At 36.4% G+C, this 21,625-nt stretch overlaps 2 protein-coding genes across 2 annotated transcripts in view; one reads left to right on the top strand and one right to left on the bottom strand.

Annotated features, from left to right (window-relative positions):
• Positions 1–6,277, bottom strand: part of MRPS11 (mitochondrial ribosomal protein S11) — a 60,233-nt gene extending 53,956 nt beyond the window's left edge. The window contains exon 1 of the mRNA XM_053717656.1: positions 6,182–6,277. Within this exon, the coding sequence (XP_053573631.1) occupies positions 6,182–6,228 (47 nt within the window). The 5' untranslated portion in view covers positions 6,229–6,277. The remainder of the gene's footprint in view (positions 1–6,181) is intronic.
• Positions 6,278–6,697: 420 nt separating this feature from the next.
• MRPL46 (mitochondrial ribosomal protein L46) overlaps positions 6,698–21,625 on the top strand; it is a 41,856-nt gene continuing 26,928 nt past the window's right edge. Inside the window, exon 1 of the mRNA XM_053717654.1 lies at positions 6,698–6,923. Within this exon, the coding sequence (XP_053573629.1) occupies positions 6,708–6,923 (216 nt within the window). The 5' untranslated portion in view covers positions 6,698–6,707. The remainder of the gene's footprint in view (positions 6,924–21,625) is intronic.

Here is a 21,625-nt window from a genome sequence, read left to right as displayed (position 1 = left end):
GAGCTCTTTGGGCTCTTTCAATACATATATCAGGAGAGCTGCTCGTTCCCTTAAGGATTCTGAATAAATCCTGGAGGTATCCTTCTATGGCGGCTTGTTGAACTGATTCTGGAACACCGCGAATGCGAAGATTGTTCCGCCTGCCTCTATTATCCAGATCTTCAACTCTTTTCATCAAATGGTGGATGGTTTCTTCCTGCTCATACGCCATCTTTGAAATGTGTTGAATGTCGTTAAAGGAGGTATTATGGTTTTCTTTTAATGATGAGACTCTGTTGGAGACCTTTGACAAACCTTTTTAAGTTCTCCATACCAACTTTTAACCTCCCCAACGATTTCTTTTATATCTTCCTTTGTACATAGGTCCCTCAGATCATCTTTAGTTAAACAGGCGTTGTTTGCGGAGGCAGTAGGCGTTTGTTGTAGAGTAGCGGTTTCCAAATTATTTGTTCGCTCCATTGCCTGGGATGTGGAGATTGAGTCTTGTGGTTTTAGGTACTGTTGTATTAGCTTAGGTTTATTGTGCTTTTTTTTCCAAACTGTCAGCATGTTTGAAGTTTTTAGTGGGTGCATGTACTGACAGCGCCACTACTTAAAGCCACTGTAAGGATGATATTGTTAAAAAATGGGGACAGTAAAGTCAACATTAATCTTAAATGGATAGAGCATGCAATTTTAACCCCTTAGGGACCACAGCACTTTACCATTTTCTGACCGTTTGGGACCAAGGCTATTTTTACATTTTTGCGGTGTTTGTGTTAAGCTGTAATTTTCCTCTTACTCATTTACTGTACCCACACATATTATATACCGTTTTTCTCGCCATTAAATGGACTTTCTAAAAGATACCATTATTTTTTTTATAAAATATGAGGGGGAAAAAAAAAACCACACCTTTAATAACTTTGACTCCCAAAATCTGTTACACATCTACAACCACCAAAAAACACCCATGCTAAATAAATAGTTTCTAAATTTTGTCCCGAGTTTAGAAATACCCAATGTTTACATGATCTTTACTTTTTTTGCAAGTTATAGGGCCATAAATACAAGTAGCACTTTGCTATTTCCAAACCACTTTTTTTTCAAAATTAGCGATAGTTACATTGGGACACTGATATCTATCAGGAATCCCTGAATATCCCTTACATGTATATATATTTTTTTAGAAGACAACCCAAAGTATTGATCTAGGCCCATTTTGGTATATTTCATGCCACCATTTCACAGACAAATGCGATGAAATAAAAAAAATTGTTCACTTTTTCACAAACTTTAGGTTTCTCACTGAAATTATTTACAAACATCCTGTGCAATTATGGAACAAAATGGTTGTAAAAGCTTCTCTGGGATCCCCTTTGTTCAGAAATAGCAGACATATATGGCTTTGGCGTTGCTTTTTGGTAATTAGATGGCCGCTAAATGCCGCTGCACACCACACATGTATTATGCCCAGCAATGAAGGGGTTAATTTTAGCTTTAGTGTAATGTAGTAGACAACCCTAAAGTATTGATCTAGGCCCATTTTGGTATATTTCATGCCACCATTTCACCGCCAAATGCGATCAAATAATAATAAAAAAAATTGTTCACATTTTCACAGCTTGTGCAATTATGGCACAAATGATTGCAAATGCTTTTCTGGGATCGCCCCCAAACAGCTCTCTAACCCTCCCCCCTCAGCTGTCAGTACCCAAGATGGTGCACAATAAGGCAGTCTGCCAGTACCCAGTTTGAAATAAAATATGTTTTATTTGTATTAAAAAAATATTGAATGTTTTCTGTAGTGTAGTTTCCCCCCCCCCTCAACATCCAACCCCCCACCCTCTCCCAGATCCCATAATTTTAAATTGCCACCCTCCACAGTCCTCTCTCCCACCTTACTTGTGCCATATTGTCCCATATTGTAGGGCTCCCACCCGTGCCCGCTCAAACGCGCCCCTGTGCACGCGCAACCGCACGTGATCCTGATGGCTTCCATGAAAGCGGCTGGAATCAATCAGGATCGCTTCCACCTCTTTCAAAGACCAAAGACGTACGGGGTACATCCTTGGTCGTTAACTGCATTTTTTGCAGGACGTACCCCACACGTCGTTGGTCGTTAAGGGTTTAAACAACTTTCCAATTTACTTTTATCAAATTTGGGTGGGAAAAAAAAATGCGATTTAAAAAAAACAAAACACGATTGCGATTTAATCGCAATTTTATTAAAAATTACTATAACGCCTTAATTTTTCAATAAAACGTTTATTTAACACTACAGAATCTTATTATACATGTTTCTCAATATCCAGTTGAGTTCAATAAAAATACAAACCACAAAAGAAGTTAAAAAAAAAAGTAAGTAAGGCACTATAAACACTATAAAGTATTTGTACAATACTCACTTTATTGCTCACAACTTTGAGCTGTCTCACCCCCACACCACTCCCAGATGATTCCCACACACTCTTCAATCTCTTCCAAAATGGCAGGCATTCTCAGGTCCGCCTCTAATCCTCCCTCTCCGCCTCCGTTTTCAGAACGATCTGAAGATTTATTTTTTTTAAATTGCGTACTTGCGAAATTGAAAACAACATTCCAGTTTACTTTGATGGTCAAATTTGATTTTCTCTATTGGTATACTTTATTTAAAAAGATACCTATGTAGGCTTGGGAGCTGCTGACTTGTGGTTGCACACATATGCCTCTTGTAATTGGCTCACCAGATGTATTCAGCTAACTCCTAATAGTGGAATTCTGCTCCCTCAACAAAGGACAGCAGGTGAAAGAAGCAAGTTTGATAATAGAAGCAAATTAAAAAGTTGTTTATAATTAAATTCTCTGTATGAATCATGAAAAAAAATGGGTTTCATGTTCCTTTATCCCCTTCACTACAGGGAATTTCAGAGAAAAACCTTGCCCAAAATACCAAATAATTTTTAGAATTTTTGCTATCGCTCCATTTAAATAGATCCTTTTTTCTTTTTAGTTTACTTATCAAAACTATATCATTTTTTTTAAGTAGACAACCCATGGTATTTATCTAGGCCTATTTTTATTATATATATATATATATATATATATATATATATATATATATATATATATATATAGCCACCATTTTGTCGCCAAATGCGATCATATTAAAAAAAAAAAGTTAACTTTTTCACAAACTTTAGGTTTCTATCTGAAATTATTTACATACCTTTTATACAATCATGACACAAATGGTTGTAAAAGCTTCTCTGGGATCCCCTTTGTTCGAAAATAGCAGACTTATATGGCTTTCAAATAGTTTTTTGGTAGTTAGAAGGTTGTTAATTGCAGCTAAGCACCACACTTCCAAAACTCTCGGCAGTGAAGATGGTAAATAGTATTGTAATGTAGATTATCCTCCTACCTGACACCTCCCTAATCCCCCAAACAGCTCTTTTTCCTGACCACTCAAACTAATGCTACCATCTCAGGTACTGGCAAACCAGTCTGCCAGTATACAGTTTATGTTTTTTTTTTTTTTACCATTATTTTATTTCCTGCAGTGTACTGATACCTCCCAAACAGCTCTCTAACCCTTCCTAGTGTAGTGCCTCATTCCTGCCTCTCCCTTTAAAATATATTTTCTGCAGTGTGGGCCCCTCCCACTCCCAATTTTAAAAAAAGTTTTCAATTTACTTTGATTATCAAATTTGATTTGTTCCCATGGTATTCTTTGTTGAAGAGATACCTACCTAGGTAGGTGCCTGGAGAACTACCTGGCAGGAAATAGTGTTGCCATCTAACACATTTGTAAATGGATAACATTCTTATTCTTGTACAACTGCTATAAAGTACTCCAGACATGTATATGCTTCTGAGCTGATCTCCTTGCTTTTCCACAGAAAATACCAAAAGAGCAAAGAAAATGTGATTATAGATGTATTTCAGAAATATGTTTAAATGGCATGCTCTATGTGAAACATGAAAGAAAAATATTGAGTTTCATGTCACTTTAATAGAACATACTTCACCCATTAAAGTGAAAGTTAATCCTAGAGTTTTACAAATGCTAGGATTGATTATTGAAACAAATAAAGTATAAAATACTTCATGCTGAAAGCTCCTTTACCTGTTTTAAGCGTTTGCTGTTCTGAGCTGCAAGGGCAGCCCATGGCAGAATGCTGTTTTGCTAGAGAGGTGAGATTTTCACCTCTTAGCCAATAGCGGTGCGGGAAATCCGGCTTGGCGCCCTTGGGAGACAGATTTCCCACACGCTATTTGCTAAGAGGTGGAAACGTCCCCTCTTAGCAAAACAGCGTTTTGCCTTGGGCTGCCTTTGCAGCTCAGAACGGCAAACACTTGAAACAAATAAAGGAGCTTTCAGCATGAAGTATTGTATACTTCATGAATGACAGTCCCCTTTATTTGTTTCAATAGTCAATCCTAGCGTTTCACAAACACTAGGATTGACTTTCGCTTTATTTGCCTTATTTGGAGGAGTAATAGTTCAAAACTGTGTGTATGAGTTCAAGTGCACACTCTTGTATGCAAAGTTTAATCAAAGGGTAACAAGAAAATATATTTTTAATAGTTTTTTTTTTTTTTTACGCTCTCTCACTCATAAGTTTAATTTTGACTTTCATGTTCCTTTATTAACCTTAATACTTTAAAAATACTGGTATCTGTGATGGTATAAAACAAAAACACAGAAGGGCGCCTCCTAGTGTAATAAAGTATGGATGGTACACAAATATGCAATAGCAAATGGTCAGGTACTCATAAGTGTGGCAGCACTCATTCGTGCTTAGTAGCGCATACTGGAATCTCACAGTGTCCCAGCTCACTGCTCTTAGGCTCCCACAGATCACAGTCTAGGGTATAGTCTCCAACCGCAAAGTGAACATGAACTGGCTCTCAGTCAAGTGATAAGTTGTAAAATCACTTTTATTAAAACAATGATAAGAACACAGTGTATACAAATACCACTGTGTATTAAAATGCAACTAGTTCTCAGCTAGCTTGCTGTTTCCTCGAATTCAGATGCCTGCATTGTTTTAATAATTATCACTTGACTGAGAGCCAGTTCATGTTTACTTTGCGGTTGGAGACTATACCCTAGACCAGTGATTTTTAACCTTTTTTTTTGCTGTGGCACACTTTTTTACATTAAAAAATCCTGTGGCACACCACCATCCCAAAATTTTAAAAAAATCACACATTGTAGCCTAATACAGCATATATATATATATATATATACACATACATACAAACACACACATACTGTATGTATTGTGCTGTTATGCCATGCCTCCTACAAACTACCCCTGCACTGGGAGTAAAAAACAAGCAAAGTTTAAAAAATATGTCACACTGTTGTCAGTCTGCCGTGGCACACCTGAGGATCTCTCACGGCACACTGGTTGAAAAACACTGCCCTAGACTGTGATCTGTGGGAGCCTAAGAGCAGTGAGCTGGGATACTGAGATTCCAGTATGCGCTACTAAGCACGAGTGAGTGCTGCCACACTTGTGAGTACCTGACCATTTGCTATTGCTTTTTCGTGTACCATCCGTACTTTATTACACTAGGAGGCGCCCTTCTGTGTTTTTGTTTTATACCATTACAGATACCAGTTGACCTCTTATGTTTGGGAAGGAGCTGCCGTGAATTCAAGACTAAAAGACCATTGGAAGTCAGTCCAAGTGGACATTACATTAGCGGGGATTGACCCACCTATGGACTGATAAGTTACAGCATTTTGTATAAATTATTACACTGTATATGTAGCAAAGTGTTGATACTTTATATACGATTTAGCATTATATATATTCTGTCTTTATTAGCGCCCCCTTGAGTGGTGACAGAGTATTGTCATCAGGTAGGCTTTATACTTTAAAAATATTTAATATAAAAGATGGAAATGCTAAAACTATCATACTAGTTAAAAAAAATACTTCCACGCTGAAAACAATAAGTTGAATGGAGATCACACATTTTACATTACATTTTAATTGCTACACAAAACAAGGCCTATTGAAAATATTGTTAAACCATTGTTTTCCAAAGATGCTTGTAAGATTTTGCAGTGCTTTATGGAACACGAGTTAAAGTATGCCAGGCACGTCTACAACCAGACCATGTTTCCTCTAAGATTATAAAACCCAGTGCCCCGGGATTTGCTAAGGTAGGATTACAGTTTCTACTAACACTTGCTCTAACTCACCCCGCAAACAGAACACAGTTCCATACTCTCCTAAAAGCCGGGTTCATGCTGTCAGGCAACACCACCAAAATGCAAAAAGCAGCCTAGAGCGCAAGGTCACGCAGAGCAAACCATATAGCCAACACAATAGAGGGGGAATCAAATCACAATGACAAATTGCAAATACAATTTACATATGTGTGTCTTATAAAATTATAGTTATTAGTAAAAAATAATTTAAAAACAAAAATCCTCTTATTCATGTATATATTACTAATCATCGTATCTGTTAAATAAATCCCAAAGTTAATGTTTAAAATGTAGCGTGAACCCCAAGAGGAATTTGGAAGTTAGCAAATAACGTTGACGACTATTTTTTTTCTTTTCTATTTTTACTAAATATTATAACTATCATATTTTCGTATGTATATTACAAACACACATTATTATCATGCGTTTTATGTGTACAAAATATGTTACCCCCTTTGGTAATGGTAGAGCCCACGTTCGGAGCTGCTAGTGCGTGCTGACGTTCCTTCTTCCCAACATGGCAGCGCCCGTAGGAAGGTTGCTGTCAGGTGTGTTGTGCTGCAGGCCATTCGTTTTTCGTTTGCCTCTGCTGGGCTGCCGGAGTGTTGTTTCTTCCCCTGTGGCTGGAGTGTCTCCATGGCGGCTGCACGGCGCTGTGTGCCTGAAAAGGCCTGCTGTGGTGTCCCAGGCGAAAACTTCTTTGCAAATGGAGGTGTCTGAGCTTCTGCAGCAGGTAATTATAATGTAGTTCAGACGACCACCGTTCTTTATTGAACAACCAGTTTCTTGGGAGGTCGTGTCTTGGGTTAGGTGGTTTGTATCGGATAGAAAAAAAAAGTGTCTTCCTATGCTGTAAAGTATACAGGCTTGATTTTCACATGCAAGTCTGAATAGGTCATTGCATTGAACATCGGTAATAATTAGCATTGGAACACAACGTCCTTGTCGAAACAAATCAATTTATTTTGACAATATTTAGGTTATAGAATAAGCTAAATAACAAATATTTACGGATCATAAGATCTCTGTCACGACAGCTGGTTGCAAAAAAGCAAAGGGTCTATCGATGCTAAAAAACTAAGACATTTCTAGTTCTCAGCACCCTGATAGACATTTTAGCATGGTAACTAGTTAATTAAGCTTTCCAATAGTCAGGATACTGAAAATAGCTATCTCATTAGAGATAACTCAATAGGGGGCGCTCTAGAGCATACTAAAAAGTAAATGATAAAAATACCGTTAACCCCTTAATGACCACAGCACATTTCCATTTTCTGTCCGTTTGGGACCAAGGCTATTTTTACATTTTTGCTGTGTTTGTGTTTAGCTGTAATTTTCCTCTTACTCATTTACTCTACCCACACATTATATACCGTTTTTCTCGCCATTAAATAGACTTTCTAAAGATACCATTATTTTCATCATATCTTATAATTTACTATAAAAAAAATTATAAAATATGAGGAAAAAATGGAAAAAAACACACCTTTTCTAACTTTGACCCCCAAAATCTGTTACACATCTACAACCACCAAAAAACACCCATGCTAAATAGTTTCTAAATTTTGTCCTGAGTTTAGAAATACCCAATGTTTACATGTTCTTTGTTTTTTTTTGCAAGTTATAGGGCCATAAATACAAGTAGCACTTTGCTATTTCCAAACCACTTTTTTTTCAAAATTAGCGCTAGTTACGTTGGGACACTGATATCTTTCAGGAATCCCTGAATATCCATTGACATGTGTATATTTTTTTTTTAGAAGACATCCCAAAGTATTGATCTAGGCCCATTTTAGTATATTTCATGCCACCATTTCACCGCCAAATGCGATCAAATAAAAAAAATTGTTCACTTTCTCACAAATTTTTTCACAAACTTAAGGTTTCTCACTGAAATTATTTACAAACAACTTATGCAATTATGAAATAAATGGTTGTAAATACTTCTCTTGGATCCCCTTTGTTCATAAATAGCAGAGATATATGGCTTTGGCTTTGCTTTTTGGTAATTAGAAGACTGCTAAATGCCACTGCGCATCACACGTGTATTATGCCCAGCAGTGAAGGGGTTAATTAGGGAGCATGTAGGGAGCTTTTAGGGTTAATTTTAGCTTTAGTGTAGTGTAGTAGAGAACCCCAAGTATTGATCTAGGCCCATTTTGGTATATTTCATGCCACCATTTCACCGGCAAATGCGATCAAATAAAAAAAAACTTTAATTTTTTCACAATTTTAGGTTTCTCACTGAAATTTTTTACAAACAGCTTGTGCAATTATGGCACAAATGGTTGTAAATGCTTCTCTGGAATCCCCTTTGTTCAGAAATAGCAGACATATATGACTTTGGCATTGCTTTTTGGTAATTAGAAGGCCGCTAAATGCTGCTGCGCATCACACATGTATTATGGCTAGCAGTGAAGGGGTTAATTAGGTAGTTTGCAGGGAGCTTGCAGGGTTAATTTTAGCTTTAGAGTAGAGATCAGCCTCCCACCTGACACATCACACCTCCTGATCCCTCCCAAACAGCTTCCTTCCCTCCCCCACCCCACAATTGTCCCAGCCATCTTAAGTACTGGCAGAAAGTCTGCCAGTACTTAAATAAAAGGTATTTTTATTTTATTTTTTTGGGGGGGCATATTTACATATGCGGCTTTGTAGAATCTCCCCATAGCCCCCAACCTCCCTGATCCCCCCCCAACAGCTCTCTAACCCTCCCCCTCTGCCTTACTGGGGGCCATCTTGGGTACTGGCAGCTGTCTGCCAGTACCCAGTTTGGAGAAAAAAAATGGTTTTATTTTTTTTTTCCACCCGTTTTTTTCTGTAGTGTAGCTTCCCTCCCTCCACAGAGCACCCAACATTCACTGATGACCTTTTTTTCCCTTTTTTTTAATTTTTACTTACATTGTTTTCTGTAGTGTAGCGGTTCCTTCCCGCTCCCTCCCCGTGCACGCCCCCGCCTCCCCGTGCACGTGCGCGCGTCTGTGCGCATGTCCGGGCATCCCCGCCCACGATCCCGCCCCCCTCCACATCATCTGGGCCATCGATGGCCGCCACCCGCCTCCCACACACGCTCCCACCCACCAACGATGGAAGCCATAGATATCCGGTGCAGAGAGGGCCACAGAGTGGCCCTCTCTGCATCGGATAGCTACTAAGGGTTATTGCAGGATGCCTCGATATCGAGGCATCACTGCAATAACCGGAAAGCAGCTGGAAGCGATCAGGATCGCTTCCAGCTGCTTTCCACACCGAGGACGTGCAGGGTATTTTTTTAGAGGACGTACCCTGCACGTCCTCGGTCGTTAAGGGGTTAAAGGACCAGTCAACACATTAGATTTACATAATCAACAAATGCAAGATAAGACAATGCAATAGCATTTAGTCTGAACTTCAAATGAGTAGTAGATTTTTTTTTATAACAAATTTCAAAGTTATGTATATTTCCACTCCCCTTGTACCATGTGATAGCAATCAGCCAATCACAAATGCATATACGTATAGTCTGTGAATTCTTGCACATGCTCAGTAGGATCTGGTGACTCAAAAATTGTAGATATAAAAGACTGTGCACATTTTTTTTAATGGAAGTAAATTGGAAAGTTGCTTAATATTACATGCTGTATCTGAATCATGAAAATTTAATTTAACCTGAGTGTCCCTTTAACACAATATGAATAAATGATGACTGCAAAAATAAAAAATGGAATACAAGATGTAATATGAAATGTCTCAAATAGCAATGAAAGCCAAGGATAGTCAATTGTTGGTAACAGTCCCAAAAAGTGACAAATAGATGGGAATCACAGGAAACATACCATGGATATGTGACGGCAGCAGCACTCTCCTCACATCACCAAGGGAAGACGTCTAAGCAAATAAAAAGAGAACAAAAGAGAGGCGCTTTGTGTGTACCAATAAAACAGATGAGTGAGGTAAAGATAAGCCCACAACAGGGTACTCACATTCTGCAGGAGCACTCAGACAGTGCTATTAGGCGCAGACTGGGTACTCAACAGCAACCCAGCTTGCTGATACTTCCAGTGTGTCTCCAGGGGCAATACAGGAACACCCTTCTAGGACTGGAAAGGTAGACTGTCCAGGTAATCAGCTTCAGAAGGTCAGGTAGGTGATGCTGGTGATATCCAGGGCCCCCACAATAGGCAGGAGCAATCCCAATAATGGGAATAGAGGCGGCGTGTTTGGTAGAAATGATCAGTAGCAGTTCCAAGTTAGAATGTAAAAAGATATGATTTATTAAAACAATTTTTATTTTTTTATTTTTTTTAAAAAGGTTTTAAAAAACTGGAACAATAGGATAGGGCAAACAGATGCCTCCTATTCACATGCAACGTGTTTCTCAGCTACAGTGCTGTTTCATCAGGCATATCATAGTCAGGATACTTGCAGAAGACCTTCTGCATTTTCGTGTCAGCATCCAGAGGAATGCACTTTTTTTGTTGCCTGGTCATCCCAAAGGCAGATTCTTTTTATCACTATCTGCAATGAGCTTGTTTTTCAGTCAAAATTTGTCTGCAAATTATTTTGATATAAAATTAAATTTTAAAGGGACAGTCTACTCTAGAATTTTATTTATTCTTTAAAAAGATAGATAACCCCTTTATTACCCATTCCCCACTTGTGCATATCCAACATGGTTACATTAATATACTTTTTACCTATATGATTACCTTGTATCTAAGCCTCTGCTGATTGCCCCCTTATTTCAGTTATTTAGACACTTGTATCTAAGCTAATCAGTGCTGACTCATAAATAACTCCACTAGCATGAATACAATGTTATCTATAATTCAGGGCTCGACAAACCCAGTAGCCAAGAAGCCACTGGCTCCTAGAATTTTACTCCTGGCTCCTAACTTTTTGGGTTATTCTCCATATATCTATATTCAAATATGACTGTCTGGCTTCTTAAAAGTTGGTCTGGCTCCTTAAAGGGTTAGAAATTGATTCCAATGTAAACCTATTTAAAATATATTATTATAATTACTATTATAAATTTAATAATTTAAAATATTTTTTTTTATTAAATTAAGCTTTAACATACCTTAATTTTAAAAGTTAAATTGTCATGAGATGTGCGGTAATGACTGCCCATAAAATGAGGCATGGCTCATAACCCTGCATCCGCCCCACATCCAATGGCAAAGCAGCTGGGCCCCTTAATTTAAATATTATATTCAGTCAGCATCGCATGCGCAGTACTGACAATAATGCACAGCTGTTCAAAGCTTATTGATTCTATTGGTTGAAGCAGGGGCAGCTTCACACTGGCAACAGCGGAGACAGGGAACAATATAAACAGGAACTTTATCACCCACACTTTACAAGCTGCTTCTGTGCTACTTTATCCCTGCACTAAGGAGAGCAGCGTGTATATTAGAATTCTTCCCTTCGTGTGATGAAGTCCATCTGTGTTTTAGACGCTGAATACGGCAGTGAGTTTGAGAGCTATGTTTATTTAACTGTCGGGCTCATCTCCCCCTCCTCTTGCTGTGTTTGCTGGATTAGTGACGGTGAGGGCTTCGTTTCCACATGAAAGCAAACACAGCCAGAGGGAGATGAGCCTGACAGTTAAATAAACATAGCTCTCAAACTCACTGCCGTATTCAACGTCTAAAACACAGATGGACTTCATCACAGGCAGGGACAAATTCTAATATACACGCTGCTCTCCTAGATCCTATTCCATCCTATTCATTTACAAGTGTGAAGCTGCCCCTCCAAGTGAAATAACTAGTGCTCCTGTTAGTAGACTGCTGGAGACTGGGGACAAGTCTGCGCATGCGTTGCTAATAAAATAGTTTTAATGCGCATGCGGGCCTCCATGTTGTTTCTACCTAGGTAGAAGATCGTAACAGGGACACACAATGTTTAGAAAAGGGGTTTGGCGCAGTACTAAGTTTCCAATTAAAATTACAAAAAATGGAAAGAAAACTTTACAAAAGTACCAATTACAAATGTATTTATTATTTTAAGAAGTTTTTCATGAATTAAAAGTATTTTTTGGGTTTACTATCCCTTTAAAATTCTTACTGGCTTTTACATTTTCAACAGATTTGTCGACCCCTGATCTATATGTCAAAATGCAGAGTGGGCTTTCATGTGCTTATAAATTAGCATATGAGCCTACCTAAGTTTAGCTTTCAACAAAAAATGCCAAAAGAACAAAGCAAATTTGATGACAAAAGTATATTGGAAAGTTGTTTAAATTTGCATGCCCTATCTGAATCATGAAAGTTTAATTTTGACTAGACTGTATCTTTAAATTAAGCAGTTAAACCAAAGCACCAGTTCAATTGCAGTGTTTTGATTAACTTGAGAATAAAGCAATTTTTAAAGGTGTTTTTTTTTTTTTTTTGCATTAGCTGCAGACAAAAAAAAAAGTTTTGTAAATCTGAATATTTTTTTCCTCTTGGTATAACATCAGAAGGTAATACTGTAGAAAAAAAGGTTAATTGATCACAAGAATGTTTAAGAATCAGGAGTCACAGCTTTGCAAACTGGGAAAGGCTAGGGACAGGGTTGAAAAAAAAATCCCTGAGAGCCAATCGTCAATCCGCTGCTGCTCTGTATTTGACTGTTCTCTTCAAACGGAGCTTTGCTCTGGCGAGAACCGTCTGATGTGAAGCAGTGCTGCAAAGCGAAAGTGCTAACAGTTCCAGCATGTGTCCCATTCTTTCTTCAGACATGCTGCATTTTTGGCGATGACTTCTATCACAGCATGTTCTGCCTGGTCTTTATAATTTCCATCATGCAATCAGCATCCTGTCCTGTTTTGTTGTCTTTCTATCCAAACCCCTTGTGTTTAATCATGTGTTGTTAGCCCCATGGCAGAACATGCAGTGATCTGAGATGTCATCGCAGAAAATGCATCACTTCTGCAGAAAGAACAGGACACATGCAGGAACGGTTAGTGCTTTCACTTTGCAGTGCTGCTCCACATCAGGCAGTTCTCTTCAAACAGAGCTTTGCTCTGGTAGCACTGTGTAAGTTTTCCTTAACACAGCGCATCCACAGCAAAGTGCTGTTTGAAGTGAACAGTCAAATATGCAGTAGAGCTGCAAAGCAGCAGTGCATTTGTTAACTGGCTAGCCTTCACCCTGCAAAGCTGTTTTTTCTGAATGTAAGACATTCTTATGAGCAATGCACATTTTATTACTACATTTCTATGTTAGACCAAGTGAAAAGGAAACAACAACTTTATTCAAGGAACATTTTACAACTTATTTTTTTGTCTGCAGCTAATTTGCAATCCAATTTTCAGATGCTCCAATATATTAAACTTTAAAAATTACTTTACTCTCCAGTTAATTAACACATTGCAACTGAACTGGTGCTTTACTGTAACGGCCTAATTTAAAAATAACCTGCAGAAAATTTTCACTAAAAAAAGTCATTGCAGAAAGTGAATAAAAGTTCTGCCTATAGGGTTTTTAGTAAGAATTTTTGGGTTAAAGCAAGGCTTGCAATAAATCAATTATGAGGAGCACTGGCTTATAAAACATAACATTTATTCTTCCAAAATTGGTAAAATAAAGCCAACAGAAAGCATGTCAATTCGGGATGGCAGGATCACTTATGACGCGTTTCAGCATTCACTGTACTCTTAGCTATCTATATAGCAAGACCTAACAAATATATAAGAAACTTATTAAGACAGAGTCAGCAAAATTTATTTTTTGGATCTAGGGAAAGATTCTATGTTAAAACATACAGAGAATACGCCAATAAGCTAATTTTAGGTTAAAAGTATCTCGTTAAAACTGCTGCAATACAATGCTGAGCCCTACCTACCTGCTTTTTAACAAAGGAAGTAAGTTTGGTAATAAGAGTAAATTTAAACTTTTTAAAATTGTACGCTCCATGAATCCATGATAGACACATTTTGGGCTTCATGTCACTTTAAAATGGTGGTAAATCTTAGAATTTCCACCTTACTCCTAAACTGAGCATCTCTGGCTGCCCACTGCAAAACTCGTTTTTTTCGGTGAAATGACGTTTCCACCACCTAGCCAATAGGCATGCCAGCCAAACGGCCACTCTCCTGCACCCTCACAGAATGTTAGCTACTCTCCCAGTAGCAATATTTACCTTTCCTAATTTTGCTAATGAAACATGGCCAAGTAGCTACAAGTTGTCTACTGAGCAACTGCCACACTGTGTACTGCAAAATTCACAAATTTTCTACAAACTATATCTCCAAAATGACTTTTACACATATTTGGAGGGGGGAAAGAAAATTCCCCTCAATTCAAGTTTTCTGCATGCCTTTTTTTTTTTTTTTTTTTAAATTTTAAACTCAAACCATTTTTCTTAAAACTTAAAGGACATGAAACCTAAAAAAAATATTTCATGAGTCAGATAAAGCATACAATTTTAAACCACTTTCAAATTCACCCCTGTTATCAAGTTGGCTTCATTTTCTTGATATACTTTGTTGAAAGAGCAGCAGTGCACTAGCGTGAGCTCGTTGACCATATCCGGTTAGTCAATGACAAGAGGCATATATGTTCACCCACTAATCAGTTGCTAGCTCCCAGTAATGCGCTAATGCTACTGAGCCTACCTTGGTGTGCTTTTCAACAAGGATACCAAGTGAACAAAGCAAAATAGACAATAGAAGTAAATTGGAAAGTTGCTTGAAATTACAAGCCCCCCAGCATTTAAAGCAACACTGAACCCAATTTGTTTCTTTCATGATTCAGATAGAGTATGCAATTTTAAGCAACTTTCTAATTTACTCCTATTATCAATTTTTCTTCATTCTCTTGCTATCTTTATTTTTTTTTTTTAAAGATAGATAATCCTATTTTACTCATTCCCCAGTTTTGCATGACCTTGTATCTAAGCATCTTCTGACAGCCCCCTGATCACATTACTTTTTATTATCTATTGACTTGCATTTTAGCAAATTAGTGCTCTGATAATTAAATAAATCCACTAGCGTGAGTGCAATGTTATCTATATGGCCCACATGAACTAGCAGTCTTCTGTTGTGAAAATACAAAATCATGTGATAAGAGGCACTCTGTAGTGGCTTAGAAACAGGCAGAAATTTAGAGGTTTAAATGTTATAAAGTATATTAATATAACAATGTTGGTTGTGCAAAGCTGGCGAACGGGTAGTAAAGGCATTATCATCTTTTAAAACAATAACAATTTTAGTGTTGACTATCCCTTTAATACACTTTTTACCTCTGGCTTCCTGTTTCTAAGTCTCTTCAAACTTCCCCATTCCCACAGTGCTTTTTACAAACTTGCACTTTAGCCAGTCAGTGCTGGTTCTTGCAAAAACAATACCATTCTCCACAGGTGTGATCACATGAACTAGCACTGTGTCTAGCTGTTGTGCAAGATTAAATAAGGACTGAGATAAGGGGCGATCTGCTAGAGCTTAGAAACAGGCACATAATCTTTTTAAACAATAAAAAAAATCAAGCAGGCTGTCCCTTTTTAAACATTTTTTCTTTTTTTAGGCAAATAATCTTTGACGTGTGCTGCTTTTTCATATCAAATAATAGCAACAACAATTCTTATTATTTTCTTTAAAAAAAAAAAAGTAGGTACGAAAAACATTTGTAAAAAAAGTAAGTGATTTTATCTTGAAATTTTGATAATCACAAATCATGGTTCGTGCAATGTAAAGAATACATTTAAAATAGGAATTTACTAAATTAATTAAATTTTCTTCCCAACTTCAAATTTTAAACTATTTTATCACCAATAGAAAATTGCATAAACGTCCTTCAATGTATAGATCAATTTTGTATAAAGGTAAAAAACCCTTTATCCAAACTGCTCAGGACTGGAAAATTTTTGTATTTTTGAATTTGTATATTTGCATCTGTAAAATAGGACAGCTTGGAGAGAGGGTATTGGACCAAGTGTAAATAACAATATCTTATGCAATTTAGGCAATATTTAACCTGTCTTATACATGTAACCTAAAGGTAGTTGTATATACCTTTTAATACTTTTCTACACATAGTACCTTCAGAAAGATAGTACAGTACTATAATCAGGCAATCGTTGCTTTAAATAAATATAGACTAGCATTTGCATTTTAGAATGTAAAAATCAAACCAAAAAAGCAGTGTATATTGTAACTTACTGATGAGGAGAAATGGTAATTTTTTTAATTAATTTTATTTTTATTAATGAAAAAGTCTGGATTTCTGGATAACTTGATTTTGGAGTTATGGATTTGGGTATTTGTACCTGTATATAGAATTATTTTATATGATATGGGAATTTGGAACATCGTCAAATTTTAAACTTGGGGAAAACCAAGATTTATTTATTACCTTATTTAAGAAAAAAAGGGAGAAGGTTTGCTAATCAGTTCTGAGAATGACTCTGGCAGTATTTTATTACAGTAGGGTGTTTTGCTGGTTATTTTTATATGCATTTATGCACCCAATATGTCTTGGGTTCCAGCCCTCTGGTTTAGTGTGTGGCCATAAGTTTTTCTTATCTGGTGTCACATGGTGTGATGTTGTGAGGGTCTCATTTGAGGGCAGCTCTGGGTGCAAGTGTGTGTGCTTTAGATTTAGCCCCCGCGTTTGCTTTTTTTTATTTATTTTTTTTTATTTTTATTTGGGCTGAGAGCTCTATAATGCTATAGAGTCTTCTTTCTCCCCATGATGATGTTTCTTGTGAGTAAGTCTGCTTCTGGATTTTTTGTGTCTGTTTGTTCCGGTGTATTTTACGAGCATGTGCAGTTGCCTTTCTTATGGAGCATTCACCTGCACATCATTGGGCCGCAGTGTTATGATTATTATGGAGCATGCTGCAAGATATGTTTATAATTTGATCTATCTCCCTTATTATGATTTCTTTAGGCTTCTTTATTTTTGCTGTATATTTCTACATAATTTCAGCCATATGATTATTTTGTGTTAAAGGGACAGACTATGCCAAAATTATTGTTGTTAAAAATGATAGATAACGCTTTTGCACAACCAACATTGTTGTATTTATATACTTTATAACATTTAAACTACTACATTCCTCCTGTTTCTAAGCCATTTTAGACAGCCACATGCTTTTTTATTAGCTTTTCACAAGAGACTAATTCATGTGTGCCATATTTATAAAACATTGTGCTCTCTCCCGTGGAGCCACATGCTTTTTTTTATTAGCTTTTCACAACAAGAGACTAATTCATGTGTGAGATATATATATATATATATATATATATATATATATATATATATATATATATATATATATATATATATATATATATATATATATATATATATATATATATATATATATATATATATCTTTATATTAAAATATATATATATATATATATATATATCTTTATATTAAAATATATATATATATATATATATATTTATATTAAAATATATATATCTATATATATATATATATATATATATATATATATATATATATATATATATATATATATATATATATATATATATATATATATATATATATATATATATATATATATATATATATATATATATATATACACACAGGTATACCCCGCTCATACAGCGGGTTAGGGACCGGAGCCCCGCTGTAAAGTGAAAACCGCCTTAAAGTGAAACAAGGCAGTTTTAGCTTTATTTTCACTTGCCAGTGTGTTTAAAAACTCAAAAACATGTTTGAACTAACTTATATTAGGGGTGCAATAGTGCTACGTTTAGTTTAACACTAGCACAGTAATCAATAAATACTGTACCTGTAAAATAGTGACAATTACTGTAGTAAAATTTGCCAGACTATAACACTAAGACACATATTACACTGTAATGATGTAAACAGAGTGAACTAAGCATAGCAATATGGTGCCAGTCACTTTTCTCGCAATCTCACGATGACTACAGCACTGTTTCAAAATCCTTGGAGGTTGAACTTCAGCTCCACAAAGCGATGTATTAGCGAAGCGCTGTAAAGTGAGGTATACCTATATATATATATATATATATATATATATATATATATATATATATATATATATATATATATATATATATATATATATATATATATATATATATATATATATATATATATATATATATATATATATATATATATATATATATATATATATCAGTGACGTGCTGTCATAGGAGGCAGGGGAGGCAGCGCCTCCCCTGTCCTATGTCGGTAATCACACATTTTAAATAATTTTTGTTAAAAAAAAAATATATATCTTTTTTTAAGCTTTTATATAATTTGTATTTGTACCCTAAGGTCCCCCCCTAACCCCCCACCCCCTGCCGCCAACTCCGCTCATGAATTACAAGAAGGCTGTCTAGTTTAAACTAGCCAATAGCGAAACAAATCCATCCATTCCATATCCATATTGTTCAAAGGAGAGGCTGAGAGCCGTTTAGCTTCCCTCCTTTGTACAATATGGAGTTGCTGGAGACTGCCACCCAGTGGCCCTTAATGCTTATGCTTAAGTCTCTGTTAGCGGGCTATACCGCTCCCACAGAAGCTGCTCTCTAAGCAGCCTCCGGACTCCAGAGCCAATCAGCGACCAGCTCTCTTTATCATCTATGTCTGGGCGCTGGGCGGGAGGAAGTCAGGAAGACAGATCTGACACAGAGAGGCTCAGACTGAAATGAGCAGTCACATGTGGGTGAGCCGGTAAGGTGGACATCACAGGGCGATCCCAGCAGCACAGTGCTTTTTACATACTAGCAGCATATATTTAATTATAAGCAAATAACTAAACTTTTAAAGAGAGAGTGCTATTACAGGGGGCCGTTGGAGCAGCTGTCAGTACTTGCACTGCAGTCAGTCATTGACACACCGGTCTGCTGTGTGGAGGTTAGTGGAAGTCAAGACTGGAAAAAAGTGCATATGCAGCTGCACCATATACTTGCAGCTAGTTGCCCTAGTGCCAATATACTTTCTGTTATTGTAAGTGTGGCTGGCTGACAGAATGGAATCACATGACGTCTCTCACTTCAGCCCTGCACAACTTCCGTGCTGAAGATCTAGAATGCCGGGGGCTGGGGCTTAAAGGAATGCTTAAGAGGTCAGATTTGTTTTTAACTTTGGCGTTTATGCTCCTCACATTGCTGTGTGATTTATTTGTATTGTTTTCCTTTCAGTTAGAAATCCGGAGCCATCAATAAATTGTGCATTGATAGTCTGCTCCTTCAACAATCCTGCATGAGGAACTGTGACACTGTTTAGCAAATGAAGGTTAAGTTAAGTGATCACACTTATATTTTTTACAAAATCAGTGACTTTGCTCAGCTTCATATTTCATAAGCAGGTTTTTTTCTTATTGTTACTTTAATTTTGCTAAAAGTGTAGTCAGTTAAATACAGGGACATGCTATAAATCAGTCCCCTGGTCTAAGAACTGCTCAGTTTACTCTAAATGCTTTTTTTTTTTTTTTTTTTTTTGCTTGCACTCTTCATTTAGAAAAAAAGGGTAATCCCCTTCTGTATCTGTTTCAGTGTGTGCATCCATATTTATGATTGTATGCGTGTATGTGTGTGTGTGTGTATGTATGTATGTTTTTTAAAAAAAAAAAACACTTGACAGATTTAAAGTAGAAGTGATCCTTTATTGAAAGACAGAGAAGTCAGCAGTGCTGAGTTCTCTGTCTTTCAATAAAGGATCACTTCTTCTTTAAATCTGTCTTAAGTTTTTTGTTGTTTCTTTATAAACATTGATTTGTAAGGGTCTGCACTAAAGTGTAAGTGTATACATATTTTTAAGGAAAAATGTTTTCATGCAAACATAGCTCCCTTCATTACCTTGTATGTATATACATGTGTGGGTATGAGTGTAATTATATATGTGTGTGTGTATGTATACACATGTGTGTGTATGTATGAATGTTTTTATGTGTATATGTAATACTATGTAGGTATGAGTGTGTCTGTGTGTGCATGACAGTGTGTATGTATAAGTGTGTGTGCATGTTTTTGTTATGTGTATGTAAAACAATGTATGTTTGAGTGTGTGTATGTATGCAGGTATGAGTGTGTCTGTAACTGTTAATAATACTGCAGGGCAGACAGCATTAAAAAAAAAAAAAAAAGAAAAAAGTTCTGAACAATTAAATATATTTCAGTAGTGTCACTGTCTACCAATAGGGCTGTGGGAGTTATCCTTATCACTCCTTATCAGCCAGTGACCAGTTGTAATATGTTTAGTTAAGAAATGTACCTATAGTAATAGATTATTTGTGCAAAGACTTTTCACATAATATTGAGAAGAATAGAAGCTATAGTACTACGTGTTATTTACAGTCATATAACAACACATGTATGTAGTACTATAGCTTCTATGTATTCTTCACAATATCACTGACTGTCAGTAAACAATCTGTTTGACCTGTCATTGGGATTTCTGAACCTACAAATTTAGGAATGTGTACAGTACTGCAAGCAAACATTTTACTTGCAGTACTGTATACATTCCCAAATGTGTCTTAAAGGGACAGGATACACCTTGAGATTTTCTAAATAAAGCGTTTAGTTAAGAATAATGAAACAACTTTGCAATGTTTTCATTATTTATTTTGCCCCTTTCTCATGTATTTTAGCACTGAAAGTTGAGCCAGTTCTAATTATCAGAACATGGAATGCACCTGCTGACTTCTCAAGGCTAAGCGTGCTACATATATGTCCCTAATTGGCTTTAGTGGATAACAGCTGCAAAACTCTTTATACTAACTGTATGACAGTGGCCTTGTTGCATGAGGAATAAAGGCCCATATTGGCTTCTCCTTCTCCAGATAAGGCAAATGGTGGAGTTTGACTACTGGAGAATATCTGCAGTAAAAGGGATGTTCGTTTATTTTAAAATATTAAAGGAGCATTAAGCACAATTTTTTCTTTCATGTTTCAGATAGAACATACAATATTAAACAACTTTACATTTTACTTCTAATTTGCTTTTTCTTTTGGTAACCTTTTTTAAAAAGCATTCCAAGGTATGCAAAGGAGCAGCAATGCACTGCTGGAAGCAGCTGGTGATTGGTGGTCATTGTCATTGGCTTATGTACTCAGCTACCTCTCAGTAGTGCATTTCTGTTACTTCAACAAAGGATACTAAGAGAATGATGCAACTTTTATAAAATAGATTTGGAAGTTGTTTAACATTGCATGCTCAATCTGAATCATGAGTAAAATGTTTGGGTTTCGTGTCTTTTTAAGATATGTTATTCTATAGCAACAATACAGAAATGTCTTGTGATAACAAGGTGTTTACTGTCCCTTTAAGGCCATATACCTGCTGCAATTTCACACCAGATTTCACAATGATGGAGTTACTCAAGAAACTAAGACCCACAGAAAATCACAGTATAAATATAAGAAATAAATGTAAGAGGAAATGGTTTATTTGTTCAAGTAAAGGGTCAGTATACACCATGAGAGTATTTTATTAAATATTTAGTTA

The sequence above is a fragment of the Bombina bombina genome, chromosome 6 (assembly GCF_027579735.1).
Source record: "Bombina bombina isolate aBomBom1 chromosome 6, aBomBom1.pri, whole genome shotgun sequence".
NCBI classification, from domain to species: Eukaryota; Metazoa; Chordata; class Amphibia; order Anura; family Bombinatoridae; genus Bombina; species Bombina bombina.
Note: the sequence above shows the minus strand (reverse complement) of the source record. Positions and strands in the feature narration are given on the sequence as shown.